Source organism: Aspergillus novofumigatus (assembly GCF_002847465.1).
Source record: "Aspergillus novofumigatus IBT 16806 chromosome Unknown P174scaffold_2, whole genome shotgun sequence".
Lineage (NCBI taxonomy): Eukaryota > Fungi > Ascomycota > Eurotiomycetes > Eurotiales > Aspergillaceae > Aspergillus > Aspergillus novofumigatus.
Genome location: NW_020194275.1, coordinates 556093 through 571189, shown reverse-complemented (window position 1 = coordinate 571189; position 15097 = coordinate 556093). Strand labels below are relative to the sequence as shown.

The following is a 15097-nucleotide window of genomic DNA, read 5'->3' as shown; positions in this document are numbered from 1 at the left end:
ATGTCAATAGAGGCTGGGGAATATAATATCGATAGCTGATGGTGTAGTTTCTGTTATGAAAACATAGCCCTGTCTAATTTGGTAGTATAGTGGACCTTAAACATAAACATATACTTAAGTGGCTACACTCTTAGAACGGCTATATTTCCTTCCCTAAGGGAGTAGGTGATCCAGAGACCATCGATACACTCAGTCAAGGATTTCAGTTCTACAGTCAATTATGTGCCCATGTCCTTGCCACAATAAACAATGTTTGAGAACGAAAATATAGAAATTATCTGTTTAGCGTTGCTTAAAATGCTACACAGTACTTAAGCCCATGCATTTCACCCTTAGTCGAACAATGCCGGTTTATAACGCTGATATATACAGGTAACCAACGGCGGATCTATAAATCACTCAGTGGGTAAACCAAACCCTCAGGAGCAACACGAGTCGACACATCTAAAATTTGATCGAGCAGGAGCTGTTTCCGAATTTGTCCCTCCAGGTCTTCATCTCCACATTTGATAGACACCAGAGGCTGATCCCTGTACAGCCAGTATGCTTACCTGAACCAAGGACTATCATCTCCTTGTCCAGAATAGATGGAACTCAACAGCGGCCTAGGTTCCTAATTTGAAGCTCGCTCAGAGATGGTCCAAGGCCGTATTTAACGGCAACGGTCAACCACTCTCTCAACAACGAATGCTTGCTAGGGTAGAATGCATAAATTCGTACCCCACCTTGAACTGAAGACTGCGGAGAACCTGCATCATCACGTACATCCATCACCAGATAGTCGAGTCCAGACATCACCTCTTGATAACAAATACCAGATCATCCATTGCCATGGATATAGCGCAATCTCTCGGGGAGAACGACTCCAACCAGCCCATCCGCTGCATCGACATGCACACCACCGGAGAACCCACCCGCATCGTGTACTCCGGGTTCCCACCACTGTCAGGGACTCTCCTTGAGCAACGAGACCAGGCCAAACAGCAGCAGGACCACATCCGCAAACGCCTGATGCTCGAACCCCGCGGTCACAACGGGATGTACGGCGCCATCATCCGCCCCGAGACCGAACTTGTGTCTTCCGGAGCCGCCCACATCGGGGTCCTCTTCATCCACAACGAAGGGTTTTCGACTATGTGCGGACACGCAACCATCGCACTGGGTCGATTCCTCGTCGACACGCACGACCACACTGTATTCCCGCGTCGCGAGGACCTCGTCTTCGAAGCAGACACTCAGACAGTCAAACTAAACATTCACGCCCCTGCGGTCTGGTGCGCGTGACGGTCCCCGTCACGGCTGATGGGCGAAAATCCGATCCCTCACGGCCGGTGGCGTTCTTATCCACGCCTGCGTTTGCAACACGCATTCAGATGGCGGTCCCCATCGCGCCAGAGATCCGATGGCCTGAGCTGAGGCGCAGAGACTCCATCGTGCTGGACGTCAGCTACGGCGGCGCATTCTACGCCATTGTCCAGGCAAGGGAGCTCGGATTCAGCGGTGGGTTGCGGGATCTTGACCTCGATGCGGTGACGAGCTGTGTTCAGAAGCTCAAACCGTATCTCATGAGTCTGCCGGAGGTTCAGGCTGCGGTTCGGTATCCGCACGACCAGCGCTTATCGTTCCTCTACTCGGTGATGGTTGTGGACGACACGCTTGGGTTTCAAACGGATGATGTGCAAGGCACGGAGACGGGTCTGTGCTACTTTGCAGAGAATCAGATCGACCGATCGCCGACGGGGTCGTGTGTGACCGCACGGATGGCACTCGCTTGTGCAAAGGGGGTAAGGTCTCTGGCTCAGCGCTGGGTGTATAACTCCTTGGTTTCGAATCATTTCGGGGCAGGAGTTTTTAGCGCTGAGATTGTGGAGGAACTGACTATTGATGGAGTAGATGATGGGGGTCTAAATGCAGTCATTGTCCAGGTTGAAGGTCAAGCATTCTATACCGGGGCATCAGTGTTTGTGGTGGAGAATGAGGATAGAATATCGTCAAGCGGGTTTACAATGGAGAAGGTTGCCCTTGGCCCGAGTATGAACTCTTAGGATGTTAAACGTATGGGATGGATGTACACAGCCGCTTCCCACCCGCAAATGGGATATCCAGGATGTACTTTGGATAGACACACATGGTAGTCTTCTGATGTGCCTGCGCTTCTTCCATAGACTGAGGAAATCAACTAATGTGCTTCATCATTGACAACGCGCAAGCCACAAACTCTTATGAGCATAATGGTCTCTCTTTATCAAAGGGGAACCGTTACCGAAGGAGCAATATGCTTCATTCAAACATTATCCATTATGTACGAAGATATCCTAACTCATATCCATAACAACACTTCAACATTAATCACCACCCTCAACTCATCCTAATCTCATTTCAACCCAACTCTGAATAGACTCAACAAACTAACAACTCTTCGCACAAAGCGTAAGCACAATATCCCCATTCGCGCCGCAGTTCTTAACCTGGCTACCACCAGGCGAGACGCCTTTCGGCCAGCAGATAGACGGGCAGGTGCCTGTAGCCGGCTTCACGACAAGAGCGCTGCCAGAGAACGGGTCGCCGAAAACGTCGCTCATGTCGTACCAGACGGTCTGGCCGTCGAGGGTATACGCGTAGTTGAGCTGGGGCTGCCGTCGTAGAGCCCGTTGTCGGTACGGGTGATCTTGAGCGAGACGCCGCCAGACGCGGGATCGTGGTGCAGGGCCTCGGAGTAGGACTTGCCCGGCTGGATGGTCTGCTTGGGGCCGACGGAGCCGCCAACGGACCAGAGGTAGACTGGGGCGGCGCAGTTGTTTGTCACGACGGCGTTGCCCACGGCTGAGGCCAGGGGGATGAGGGCCGCGAGGCTGAGGAGGGGGTGGTGAAGTGCATGTTTGACTTTGGTTCTTAGTATTGCTTGTTCTGAATTCGATGTGATGGTGAAGACGAAGATGAAGATGGAGCGAGAGTCAAGGTGGTTGACGGGGGTTCTTATAGATGGCGGTTTGCCGTCCTCGAAGCTCATGTTCCTGTGCTACCTCTGTTGGTGCCATGACTTACTTCGCGATGGCAAAACACCGTGAGCATTGCCATCCCGAGTCAAGTCATGACTGAGACATCTCGTGTTGAGAATCGAGGATCAAGAGCAAGGACTGCACCTGGAGGCTCAGTATCATCCGCTCCATCCGGCGAAATCATGCAATCAACCCCGGCCATCCATCCTTCAATCCAAGACATTACCATGAAAGAGTTGAGTCCCATCCACTCATATTCTTCTTCACTCATCGTAAGGCCAGCGAACCTGAAAATCATCGCGACTTCTCCACTCACCTCCTCATTCCCCTGGTCCTCCATTAGGTCTCATTACTAAAATTCCGGAGTCAAAGTAGACCCCGGCCTCCAATGAGCAGACAATCCCTCTCCAAAAGGGCATTAAGAATGCATGTCTCAACTTCCCAGGCTCGGTTGGTCATGTCATGGTATATCGAAGGATCTAGCAATGCAAGAGCAGTCACCTGCAAAGTACCAGGACAGCAGTCGGACTCGACCAGCCAAGGCAGTAAGCGAAGAGCAAGCGGTTCATTTGCTGAAGGAAATACCGCCCTCCGCCTTATTCGTTCAGATTCAACTGCCGATGACGAGAATGATGTACCCCGCGGGGTTCCAACTGAGACAGTTACATCTGCACTAACATGTCAATAGTGGATCAGATCATCACGACCTGCCAGGAATCTAAAAATAAGTTGGTTTCGCATGGACTTTGGATGAAACTGACCAGGGAACCGAAAACTGCCATGCGCTGGTTGGTGAGGTGTCACCCATGGTCCCCCTCGGGAAGCCTTACCTGCGTTCTGAGCTCGTATAGGGCTGGGCTTTCGTTGTTTCTTCTTTCTTTCAATGTATTTGGGACTTTTTTTTTGCATTATCCATGGGTTGGGAGTTGAGTCTATCATCTGACTTGTAAGGATTGAGGCTAAGTGTTGTTCTATGACTCAGAGAGTGCCGTGAGTGGGAGTAACTATTGGGGCAGCTAGACGATTCCATGCAACATCCCAGTCGTTAGTGCAGTGGAGACTGGAGACCTGAATATCAAATGGCGGACGACAAGACACCTACAGACATCATCTTACGCTAATAGGTCTATTGCGTTCAGAGGGAAACTGCCTTTGATGGCGTTCCATTACGTCGCATCCCGCATTCAACGTGCTGAAGCGAGTGAGACGCCCTCGAGATCAAAGCTTCCTTCAAATCCGAGGGGAAGAATAAGAAGAAGAAAAGCGAACATTAGTATGATATGTACTATCCCAAGACCAACACATGCCCAAATATCCTATTCACCGCTCATCCAGGGCCAGGAGGAAGCTCAGCCGGCTTCTCCTTAGTCGGGGACCGGCTCTTGCTTTTACTCTTGCTCTTGGTCTCCTCCTCCTCTTCACTTTCTGCTTCATCAGCTCTTTCCTCGATCCACTTGAAGACCTCGTCTTTATGATGCATCAGCATCTCACTGAGTCCGGCCTTGGGCGACTGGATCAGGTGTCCGTAGCGTTTGGACGGCTTACGCCGTGTTTCCACATTATTCCACACACCATGCGTGTGGGATACAAAGACAAGTGAGTTCTGCGCGAATTTGTCAGTTCGAGGCTATAAAACAGGGCAGAGAGCTACTCGGAAGAAGGTAACACTCACATCTTTATACCACCTTGAGAGCCAGACCTGAGTGTGGGAGGCTATCGCTCGAACGGGGTTTTCAGCGACAAAGGATATAACACCATTGACGCGTTTGTAGAGAGTGTCTATCTTGGTCAACTGCTGCTTCAGCCATTCTCTAAGCTCGTCCTACCTCTGTTGATCAAGAGATTCGCGACTCCATAAAAGGCATTGCCGATGCCGACGAAGAATATCTCAGTAGCCCCATTGGGTCTAACACAGTTAGCTGCATTACCTATGAGACAGCGCTCAAAACTTACTCAATGTAGTTGTCCCACAGATATCCAGCCAATTCCTCGGTAGCCGAAGGCCGATTCTCATCTTCGTCTTCGTACCTTCCGGTGGTCTTCAGGTCATCAGCAAGGAACATCATAAAAGAAGTCCATGTTACTTACAGGCTCCATCGTCACGTGTTTGGGAATATTGACATCAATGACAGCGTAGCCTTTCCCGATGGCCCATCCGATATAGTTCTTCATGCAATCAGCCTTGCCCTTGTTAGCATACGCTGTTGAGCCTGGTGACCATCGCACATACCAGCCAGCAGTTATGGGCCTCGAGTTTGTTGGTGACTGGATGAGGCAAGCCCATGATTTCTGGCCTGTTCTATGTTAATCACTTCCCTACTTTGCGGGATATGGTGATCTTACGGATCATGGAAAATAACAATAAGAGGCACGGCTTGGTAGTAATTGGCACTGTGTAGGATCAGCACATGTGTCTCATTTGAGTATGTTTCTACTGACCTCGCCAGGACTTGATTCTCGAACGACTTCGAGATCGATGTCCGATAGATGTATAGGGAGGTGAGTTTGAAATTATCGTACAGCTGCTTCGATTGATAGGCACGAATAACATCTATAGACTGTTAATCCCGCGGCCCCGGATCCGGGCCTGGTCTGGCTTACCGTGCAACCTATCAGTCCAAAGTCCCTGCTCCTGCGGCCCTTTCGGGTACATACAGCGCCAATACCGAGATTGGATCATCATGACACGCCTCACAGTAGAAGTTGCCAGATCTGAAGGAAGTGTTGAGTGCAAGCGGTCTGGCGGATCCCCCATGAGAGTCTTCGTGACCGCTAGGGCAGACTTGGAGATCGATCTGAAATTGTAACCACCCTAATTTGTTCAGCAGTAGTCAAACTGAGATTTAAGATTGCAGCACTGACCTCGAGACACACAGCAACTTTGCCATGAGCGAGAGTCATAAGCATATGTGTCATATGAGCATAGCAAGGGGGTGTCACAAAGCAGCCTCCAAGCTCATCACCAGCAGCGGCATCGAAGCCGGACGCAACTGTCTAAAGTCAGTCTGGGTAGGTGCTTGTTGGGAAGCAAACTACTTACCGATCACCAGGTCAGGATTGAACTCTTGCGCAATGGGCATCACAATCTGTTGGAAAGCATACATGTAGTCGCCATCGCCCATACCTTGGCTAGGCCAGGGGATGTTGACATTCCTAGACGGGGTATCAGCACACAGAGCTCAATTTTGCACATCTCTGAATATGCATACTTTCCAATACCGGCGCCAGCTCCGCAGTGGTCCCAGTCGCCCTCGTCCCCTCCGGGATAAAACTTTCCGTCTTGATAGACATGAAGGGAGATGTAGAGAATATTGGGGTCGTCGTAAAACGCTTTCTGAATACCGTTGCCTATGAATCATGAGATGCCATACTTGAGTCTTATATTTGCGGGTATTCTTATTTACCATGGTGAACGTCCCTGATTAAATTAGCAAGGTTTTGTTTCATTGTAAGGAGGAAGACATACCAATCGACGATCAAAATTTTCCTGCAGCTTTCTCCGAGAGTATTCTGACAGACACGCGCCGCAACGGAAACATTGTTGAACAGACAAAATCCCATAGTCTTGTCGTGTTCTGCATGGTGCCCTGGCGGCCGAATGACAGCTATGGCATTCTTAACCTTGCGAGTGGCTACAGCTAGACATGTCTCAATCGCTCCTCCAGCTGATAAGAGGGAAGATGCAAATGTCAACTTGTTGAAGTAGATTGAGTCACGCGTATGCTCCAAAGCAATGAGCTCATCATCGGACATGTCTGTGGTAATGGTTAGAACTTGAAGTAGGAAGAAATTTGAGCCCATTGCATTCGCTTTTACCTTTTGTACTTTCAACAAAGGCAAAATGATCCGGGGTGTGAATGAGAGAGATCTCAGCCTCGGTGGCATTGCGAGCATGAATACGTTTGAGAGGTCGTGCGACAAGCGGTCTTGAAGACTCGGGGTCATCAACGAGCCCTGCTCGGCATAGCTCCTTGTAGATGTAATAGATTCTTCTCGGGTCCTCAGGATGAACATCTGCAGTTGGCCGCACCTCACAATGGTAGCGCATCTGGACATCATAGCAGAGCCCTGACGGTAGAGATGCAAGAGGAAGCCCTACACGCGCCCCTAAATCCTCCTCAGACCAGTCTGACGTTTCCTCAACAATGCTGTCTGCTCTTTTGGCAGGCTCAGTAACAGCAGCACTAACTCCTGCTGACGTTTCCGGAACACTTGATGGCACTGTGGGTTGTGCTTGAGCAGCTGGTGTAGCCGCATGCTGATCGCCCAATTGAGCAGGCAGAGGCAGATTCATAGACTGCCCTAGAAGCGGTGGAGCAAGCCAAGGGTCAGTTCCTCCGTTGAGAGTCCCTGGAATTGCTGGCACGCTGGGATTGCTGATAGGATGGCCATGTGAAGCACTAGCGCTGGGTTGATGGGGGCCTGCCTCTCCCATCAGGGTGTCACCATCCTGTTCCATAGCCATTGGGAGGATGATGCAATGATCTTTTGATTTCAACCTAGGCTTGAAAACTTAGTCGTCTTAACATGTCATTGGCCGAGTCCGCAATCTGCTCGAAAAAAAAAAGGGATGGGTATCAAATGACCCTGAAATATCCTCTAAAGCTAGTGCCTCTTCCAAGCAAAGCAAGGAATGAAACCAATGTAACGATTCGCAGTGGAAGTTGCGAGATTAAAAAGTAATAGATAGAAAAGATAGGTGAAACTGCGAAAGAACGATGGCAGCTCCTGTAGAGATATGAGAAGAAAGAGCTAGACAAAGAGATAGATGCCGTTGAGCTTATTCGCTTAGAGACAAGGGTCACGATGTAGAACAACTCCAGCTCAGGCAAATCAGTAGATGGCAGGGGAAAAAGTGTACAGAGAAAATTCACTGGGGATCATGACATCTAATACTTTCAGACCGTAGAATGATATTTGATTTCGCAATCACTGCGGCCAGCAGGAAGGCGTTCTGATTTAGGAATTTATTGGTTTATGTAGTGTAGGAAGCTCTAAAAGGCGTGGCCTATCTAGCTTCCAGCTCACGTGACTTTGACAGAAATCACAACGTCAGGTAAATTGGTAGACCACTCTGGAGCACGAAGGCTGGTAAGCAAAGCAGAAGAAATCTCGATGCTGTCCGGAATTGGGACAAATAGTTGGGCGAAAAGTTGGTATAGCAGCCCAAAAGATCCAGACAATACTCAAGACTCCTCCAAACTGCTATACTGAGCTATGTTGTCGTCACGTGCCTGATGCCCGATTGTTTGCCGATCTTTTCCCGGCTATGTCCGGGAATGACTGACTGATCACCGACCTCTTCACTCCGGTAATCATGTTGGCTGAATAATGCTACGTTTACAGGGAGCCCTTAAACAAGAAGCATAAGCATTTAGGATTTGGCAACGTCAAGTCATTTCATTAAATAGTACGTTATCATGTGCTTTTTTATGCCCAGAGCCATGATCTCCAGTGCGTTTCTGTCCGCAGGGCATGTTGTATCCGACTTCGAAATGTCTCTATTTCACAGAAGACTTCTAGTTTCAACTTTCCGTCCTGATTCCTACTGGGAATCGACCTTGGCGATGTAGGCTGAAATGACGAGTCAGTACAAGGCAGATCTGAGCACTAGGCTGAACGTAAACTTACCGATGAGGTCAACAACACGGCGAGAGTAACCCCACTCGTTGTCGTACCAGGCGACGAGCTTGACGAAGTTGGGGTTGAGGGAGATACCAGCCTTGGCATCGAAGATGGAGGAGCGCTCATCACCGTTCAAGTCGCTGGAGACAACTTCGTCCTCAGTGTAGCCGAGAATGTCTAATAACAGCCCGTCAGTACTATTCACCGTGAAAGCAGCTCAGCAGTCCACGTACTCTTGAGCTCGCCCTCGGAGGCAGCCTTGACGACCTGCTTGATCTCATCGTAGGAAGCACCCTTCTCGAGGCGGCAGGTGAGGTCGACAACGGAGACGTTGGAGGTAGGAACACGCATGGCCATGCCGGTCAGCTTGCCGTTGAGAGAAGGAATGACCTTGCCGACGGCCTTAGCAGCACCAGTCGAGCTGGGAATGATGTTCTGGGCAGCAGTACGACCACCTCTCCAGTCCTTGTTGGAGGGAGCATCGACGACCTTCTGGGTGGCGGTGTAGGAGTGGATGGTGGTCATGAGACCCTCAACAATGCCGAACTTATCGTTGATGACCTTGGCCAGGGGAGCAAGGCAGTTGGTGGTGCAAGAGGCGTTGGAGAGGATCTGGACGTCGGAGGTGTAGCTGGTGTTGTTGACACCCATGACGAACATGGGGGCATCAGCAGAAGGAGCGGAGATGATGACCTTCTTGGCACCACCCTTCAAGTGAGCGGAGGCCTTGTCCTTGGTGGTGAAAACACCAGTGGACTCGACGACGTAGGCAGCGCCGGTCTCAGACCAGGGGATCTGAGAGGGATCCTTCTCAGCATAGAAGCGAATCTTCTTGCCGTTGACAATCAGACCCTGGTCGTAGGTCTCAATGGTGCCCTTGAACTGGCCGTGGGTGGTGTCGTATTTGAGCATGTAGGCCTATAGTATGCGTATCGTGTTCGGTCAGTCTCTGGAGTCAAAAGATGGACGAGTCTAGCTGAATGGCTTGGAGCACGTACAGCATAGTGAACCTCGATGAAAGGGTCGTTGATAGCAACGACGTCGACCAGGCCGTGGCTGAGGCTGTTCAAATCAATCTATTAGAATAACCAATCCATTGATGTAGCTCGAAATTGCTACTTACGCGTTACGGAAGACCTGCGATGGCTTGTTAGCTTCCAGATATCCAAAAACACCGGATGAGGTTTATCAAACTTACGATTCTTCCAATACGACCGAAGCCGTTGATACCAACCTACAAGAGAAGGTGAGTATATGGCACAATGACGTATTGAAGCAAACCCGCTTCACCGAGATCAGAGCCTTCATACCTTGGGAGTGGCCATTGTGTAGATTTGTCTGGTACTGAGTGGGGTAAATGTTAGTCAAGCTGAGAGAGAGAGAGAGAGACAGTAGTGAAGAGGACAGTATTGTCGATGGGATTGAGGGGAGATGGATATGTTCTTACTTTATAGAATGATAGGGAGAAAGAGAGACAGTCCTGATGATGGGAAGAGAGTAGAAGAGGAGAGAAAAACCCCAGCGGCGGGGGAGGGGCAGTAGAAAAGGCAATGGCTTGTTGTCTCCGACTGACGCAACGATCTGATCACCTTGGAGCTTGCGCGCCAGTCGAAACCGCACACCGGGCGGACAGACGAGGCTAAAGGCCAAATAGCTACTCCAGCCTATGTACTACAGCTTCCTAGTGTTGCTACACAAAAATTGATTACTACGGCAATGGCTTGTGGACGGGTCTTTCTGGTCAGCTTGCATGCTAGATTCCCGATATGCGCCGCCCAGCAGCTCTTCAGCAGCTTTTCCGGTTTCATACACCGGGCAAAGCAGGAGACTCACGATATTTGGGTGGCCTGCCTCCCCTCGGTAGCTGCCGTACTGACCAATAGCCGTGCTGCGTGCTCGTCCAGCCGGCTACTCGCTCCTACAAATCTCGTGAAGCTGCTACCAGCTCTTCGGAAAGACTGGTATTAGATTACGGAATACCTAGGTTATTAGGATAGAGAAATTCCCGATGCATTGGCACCCGCTTACAATCGCTTCGGAGGGTGAAGGAGGACAGGAGTGCCCTCTTATTCATAAGGTAAGGTGGGCAACTTGTGTAGATGATGTAATAGAAACGGAACGCCTTTGTCCAGTTGCACCACACTAAGCCAAAACATCCCACCAAAAACGCTCTGGAAGAGGGGCTGTCCAGCTTTTCCGCTTTGGGACCATGATCTGATTCCTACATCGGACCAATGTTAATCCACAGCCTCCTATTCAGGACTTCTAGAATGTGCGGAGCTCTTAATCATACCTGGGCTTATCTCCATCACTGCGGTCTCTCACCGAAGCTCGAGAGGGCTTGAAGGGCTTCTCCGTACTCCAGAAATTCTCACCGGCTGCAAGTAAAGTATCATGTGCTACACTGCTTTTTTTTCTCTCTTTTTTTTACCCTTATCTCCATTTCTTTTTTGTTTCCCCCTGTGTCTCCTGAGGGATTTGGAATCTCTGCCTTTAACCGGCGGACAATTGGTACTAGTCCATAACCTAACAAGCTGGCCGGGCGCTCGCTCTGCTCGCTGCCAGCTTTGGCTGCGCCAAGTTACAATTGATTACTAAAGCAACGGAAGAATATTGGCCTGGATTAATACTTCAGGCTATTGAAAGAAATTATATGAGTAGGGCCGCAGGGCTGCATAATGAACTGTATAATAGTAGTTGATATACGGATGCTATTTAAAGAACCTGAAATGGGTATTTAACAATGAGATGAATAGGGCTGCAGGGCGCAAAAAGAACATTATAGTGTACTGAATAGGGCTGTATAAAGAATGGGACAATAGCAGGTGATATCCAGGTGCTATTTAATATCAGTATGAAGGAAGTGTTGCAGCTCTATTAAAGATAGATATTAATAGGCTGTAGATTTGTATATAAGGGCTGCCGCCCCCCAGAAGTTCAACTATCTAGGTATGCAAAATTTTTTATTTAAACTACCCCTCCTATTACACCTGTAAAATGCCTTTCATGCCATATCTTAGTAAGCAAAGCCCCAGCTTAAAGAAGGGTGATGTCCATAAATGCAAGCATACTAACTCTGTTTTATCTGTAGAAGATTGCACTAACTTCCTCATAGCTGGTCTTGCAGCTGGTTCCACCCTCCTTACAGCTGGTTCTGCGCCTGCCACTGAGTCTGAGTCCGCTGCTGAGTCTGCTGCTGAGTCCGCCACTAAGTCTGCTGCTGAGTCTATTGCTGAGTCTGTTGCTAAGCCTAAATCCTCCCCTTAGCCTGAGCCCTCTAAACATGCCTCTCCTCCTCCCACTGATACTGCAGCTGCAATGCGGCCTATACCTGATGACCTGCTGAATTATACTCCTGGGGCCCCCCTAGTGTCTGGGCTGAATTTGTAATGGACCTTAAGGTGTATGATGGAAAGCCCTCCCATGTGTAGGAGGCACTTGCAGTAATGTAGCTAAAGAGAGAGCCTGCATAGCAGGATAACTATGATCTGCTAGAGAAGTTTAATGTTACCTATTTTATTAACTGGGAAGTATTGCAGGCGCAATGTGTTAGTGATGTTATGAACCCTGCCTATAAATACTGTGTTTATAACCATGGCCCCTAGGCTGAATGTGTTATGGTCTGGGGTTTCTTCAAGGGCAGCTGCGCTAACTACTATTATAACTTATCTAGTGCCCGCTGCAGCCTCTGCTATAAGTATCTAACTATATAATATACCTATATGCACTTATATACTAACATGTTACAGCCCCTGCACCTACTAAAGCTACTATGAAGAAGACCACCACTGCTGCTACTATAGCTGCACCTACAGAGACTCTAGTTGCACCTATGGAGACTTTAGTTGCAGGCCCTAGTAATGATCCCCACCCCTAAACTAAAGCTACTGCTACTAACTAGGGCTAGAAGCAGGCTGAAAGATTACACTGCATACTAATAACTACTGCTATGTCCTGTGATGCTATGGCTGCGGCTATGGCTGCAGCTGCTAGGGTCATGATAGAGTTTGCTGTGGAGTTTACAGAGGAGGCTGGTTTCCAGGGTATTGATCTGGAGGAAGAAACTGATGAAGAAGAGCCTATTAATAATAATAATTAGTTAGTCTTATAGATATACTTACAGCTGGTTCTGTAAGTAGTTTAATGAATTAAGGCTATGCAGCAGTTAGAAAGCGAACTATAGTATTAGATATTATTAAACCTAACTATTAACCTAGTTATGAAATAACTATAATACTTCTGGATATACCACATTCTGGGTATTACTTCTGCCAGGGAGGAGGTATACTGTTAACTTATTTATATCTGTATAGCAAGAAAGTGCAATGTAGAGCTGGCCATGGGAGAAAGCTAGGGACTATAAATTAACACTAATAGTATGTAATAACTGACCCTGTGACTTATTAATAGTTATGGCAAAATAGGGCTGTATAGGGAACTGCCAATAATGAAGGATGAAGGGAAAACAGCCTAGTCTAGTTATTAGATTAATGTGTGGAATCAGATGCATATAAGAATTAACTATAGAACTATTAATAGTAGCCTTATGGACCTCCAGTAAGCGTTAATGGATACCTGTTATGATTATATAGGTGCTGTTGCAGAGTCTACTATTAATATGGATGTTATGTAGGAGCATGACAGGCATGCTAATCTTTAACTATAATATAGATAGTGGCAGACCTGAATTATTAACTAACTGAAGGAACTCTGGTGTGTACTACTAATCTGTAGTTATAGTGCTAATATTATCTATTTCTACCTAATTTGCAGTGTAGAAGATGCAATAGTCACCTAGTAGCTAGCTACTAATGATATTATTAATAGCTGCTATATTCATGTTTTGGACTGTAAGCACAGCCTATGTAGTGAAGTAATTAATTAACTAGTGCTGTTATAGTTCATCTAGAGGGAAAACAGCTGCATAAACTGCCTTAAGGCTACTAATGGTACAAATATAACTAGGCAGCATAATATAACTATCTAGAACTGGTTTATAGGAGAGCTGGGCTAGATACTTAGCATACTCCTGGTTTACACTACTAGGAGGAAGGTGCATATTATGATGGAGCTGCAACACCCGGAGCTGTGGCTATATATAGGAATATTACAGGCAAGTAGCTATAATAGCAGCCCTGCTGCCTTATATTATAACTAGTAAAGTCTATGCCCAGTCACCTCCAAGGAGAACTGTAACACTACTAAATAATAGATTGTTCTGATGTAGGTCCTGTAATGTCTGATCTATGGCTTTAAAAGTAAAATAATGTTGCATGGTAACTTCATCCTAGATGATTATGTCTACCGCCTGTAGTAACTATCTAAGTGTAGACTGGGAAGTCATATTATAGCTGCTAAACTCATCCAGATCTAGAGGGATCTTAAACTAGGAATGCGCTGTATGGCTATGTGGTAGGAGTAGAGCTGTAATTCTAGATAAAGTAATATATAAAACAGTCTTACCATACTACTGCAGATGGTAGTAGATTATATAATAGAGAAATGTCTTCCTAGTACCGCCAGGGCCCTGTAAAAAGAAGTGATAGTTAGGGCTTTAAGCTGTAATAGCTACCATAATATTATTAAAGCAGGCCTGTTAATCTTTATTTAACTAAGGCACTAAGTTGTCTGCCACAGCTGTAAGCTTATTAAGTAGAGTAGACTGGATGATATTATTAGCTGTTAGACTGGCCTAATCAGTTGTAAAGCATAGTAAATTAAAATCTAATAGCTAATGGTTGTGAGAATGGAGCTCCTGATTCAGCAGATATAGGCTAAAATCAAACTCTACACCCTTATAAGCTGGCGTAAAGGGCATCTGACCTAGCTGGTGATGTAGATCATCACAGAGATGGCCATGAAACTGAAGCTAAAGAGCTATAGGGTTAGTAACTATAGTAAATAGTAAAGTAGTTATAAATAGTGCATGCAAGGCATACCTAGAAGTAAATATATATGCCTCCTTAATTGCTGTAGTCCACTCCTGGTTATCTTCTAGAAGATTCATTGCCATACAGGCTGCTTAATATGTTGGGTAAACAACACCTTTAATAGTATAAAGATCTTTGTAGCCTGTAGGGCTAATTTAGGCTGTTAAGAGTAGGTAAATAAAGTATCTCTCACCTATAAGAGGGCTGCAGTACTATATATAGCTAATTACATACCTATACTACTGCTGCCACTACTCCTGACTGTACTGATCCCATACATGGGCGTTCAGCATATTAGCATACAGACACCTTGCAGCTGGCACAATATATGAGTTATATATAAAGTAGCCTATAAGAGTTGTATAGGATTGCTGCATCATCTCCTGTAACTATATATAATCTGTATTCTCTAGGAAGTAGACTGCCTGCTTACCCTCCTTATGCACAGCAAGCTATTGCACAGAGGGGAACTCCTTATAGAAGCAGAAGCTTAGGATGTGCTATACAGCCTCTATTAGACCTAGATAATAGCTGTTAAGATAC

The 15097-nt window shown here is 47.3% G+C and overlaps 5 protein-coding genes across 5 annotated transcripts; 2 read left to right on the top strand and 3 right to left on the bottom strand.

Annotated features, from left to right (window-relative positions):
- Positions 1–831: 831 nt before the first annotated feature.
- P174DRAFT_509687 (putative proline racemase) lies at positions 832–2045 on the top strand (the record flags this gene model as incomplete). Its single annotated transcript, XM_024831596.1, has 2 exons — positions 832–1204; positions 1240–2045. The coding sequence occupies 2 exons, from the start codon at positions 832–834 to the stop codon at positions 2043–2045; spliced, it is 1179 nt and encodes a 392-aa protein (XP_024685074.1).
- Positions 2046–2408: 363 nt separating this feature from the next.
- On the bottom strand, positions 2409–3254 carry P174DRAFT_457262 (putative BYS1 domain protein; the record flags this gene model as incomplete). The annotated part of the gene is made up of 3 exons (XM_024829536.1): positions 2409–2521; positions 2617–2852; positions 3226–3254. 3 exons carry the CDS (start codon positions 3252–3254, stop codon positions 2409–2411), a joined length of 378 nt encoding a protein of 125 aa, XP_024685073.1.
- A 942-nt stretch (positions 3255–4196) lies between these two features.
- Positions 4197–7963, bottom strand: hdaA (histone deacetylase hdaA). The gene is made up of 15 exons (XM_024826494.1): positions 6816–7963; positions 6466–6754; positions 6404–6417; positions 6209–6347; positions 6040–6152; positions 5862–5989; positions 5601–5811; positions 5439–5550; positions 5343–5390; positions 5230–5293; positions 5088–5180; positions 4953–5038; positions 4826–4905; positions 4672–4778; positions 4197–4602 (listed from the first exon to the last, which is right to left on the bottom strand). Exons 1-15 carry the CDS (start codon positions 7462–7464, stop codon positions 4327–4329), a joined length of 2409 nt encoding a protein of 802 aa, XP_024685072.1. The 5' UTR covers positions 7465–7963; the 3' UTR covers positions 4197–4326.
- A 581-nt stretch (positions 7964–8544) lies between these two features.
- Positions 8545–9949, bottom strand: gpdA (glyceraldehyde 3-phosphate dehydrogenase GpdA; the record flags this gene model as incomplete). The annotated part of the gene is made up of 7 exons (XM_024831595.1): positions 8545–8573; positions 8631–8801; positions 8858–9542; positions 9623–9686; positions 9748–9761; positions 9823–9858; positions 9935–9949. The coding sequence occupies 7 exons, from the start codon at positions 9947–9949 to the stop codon at positions 8545–8547; spliced, it is 1014 nt and encodes a 337-aa protein (XP_024685071.1).
- Positions 9950–10649: 700 nt separating this feature from the next.
- P174DRAFT_438247 (uncharacterized protein) lies at positions 10650–11360 on the top strand. The gene has a single exon (XM_024826493.1). It carries the CDS (start codon positions 11019–11021, stop codon positions 11220–11222), a length of 204 nt encoding a protein of 67 aa, XP_024685070.1. The 5' UTR covers positions 10650–11018; the 3' UTR covers positions 11223–11360.
- Positions 11361–15097: the final 3737 nt, after the last annotated feature.

Excerpts from the sequence above, each read along its gene's own strand:
- hdaA (XM_024826494.1), bottom strand. The coding sequence starts at position 7,464 with ATGGCTATGGAACAGGATGGTGACACCCTGATGGGAGAGGCAGGCCCC. Across the intron at positions 5,551-5,600 it reads TTGGACTGATAGGTTGCACG|ATGTTATTCGTGCCTATCAA; the intron begins GTAAGCCAGACC and ends AACAGTCTATAG. Across the intron at positions 4,906-4,952 it reads CTGTGGGACAACTACATTGA|ACCCAATGGGGCTACTGAGA; the intron begins GTAAGTTTTGAG and ends TAACTGTGTTAG.
- P174DRAFT_438247 (XM_024826493.1), top strand. The coding sequence starts at position 11,019 with ATGTGCTACACTGCTTTTTTTTCTCTCTTTTTTTTACCCTTATCTCCA.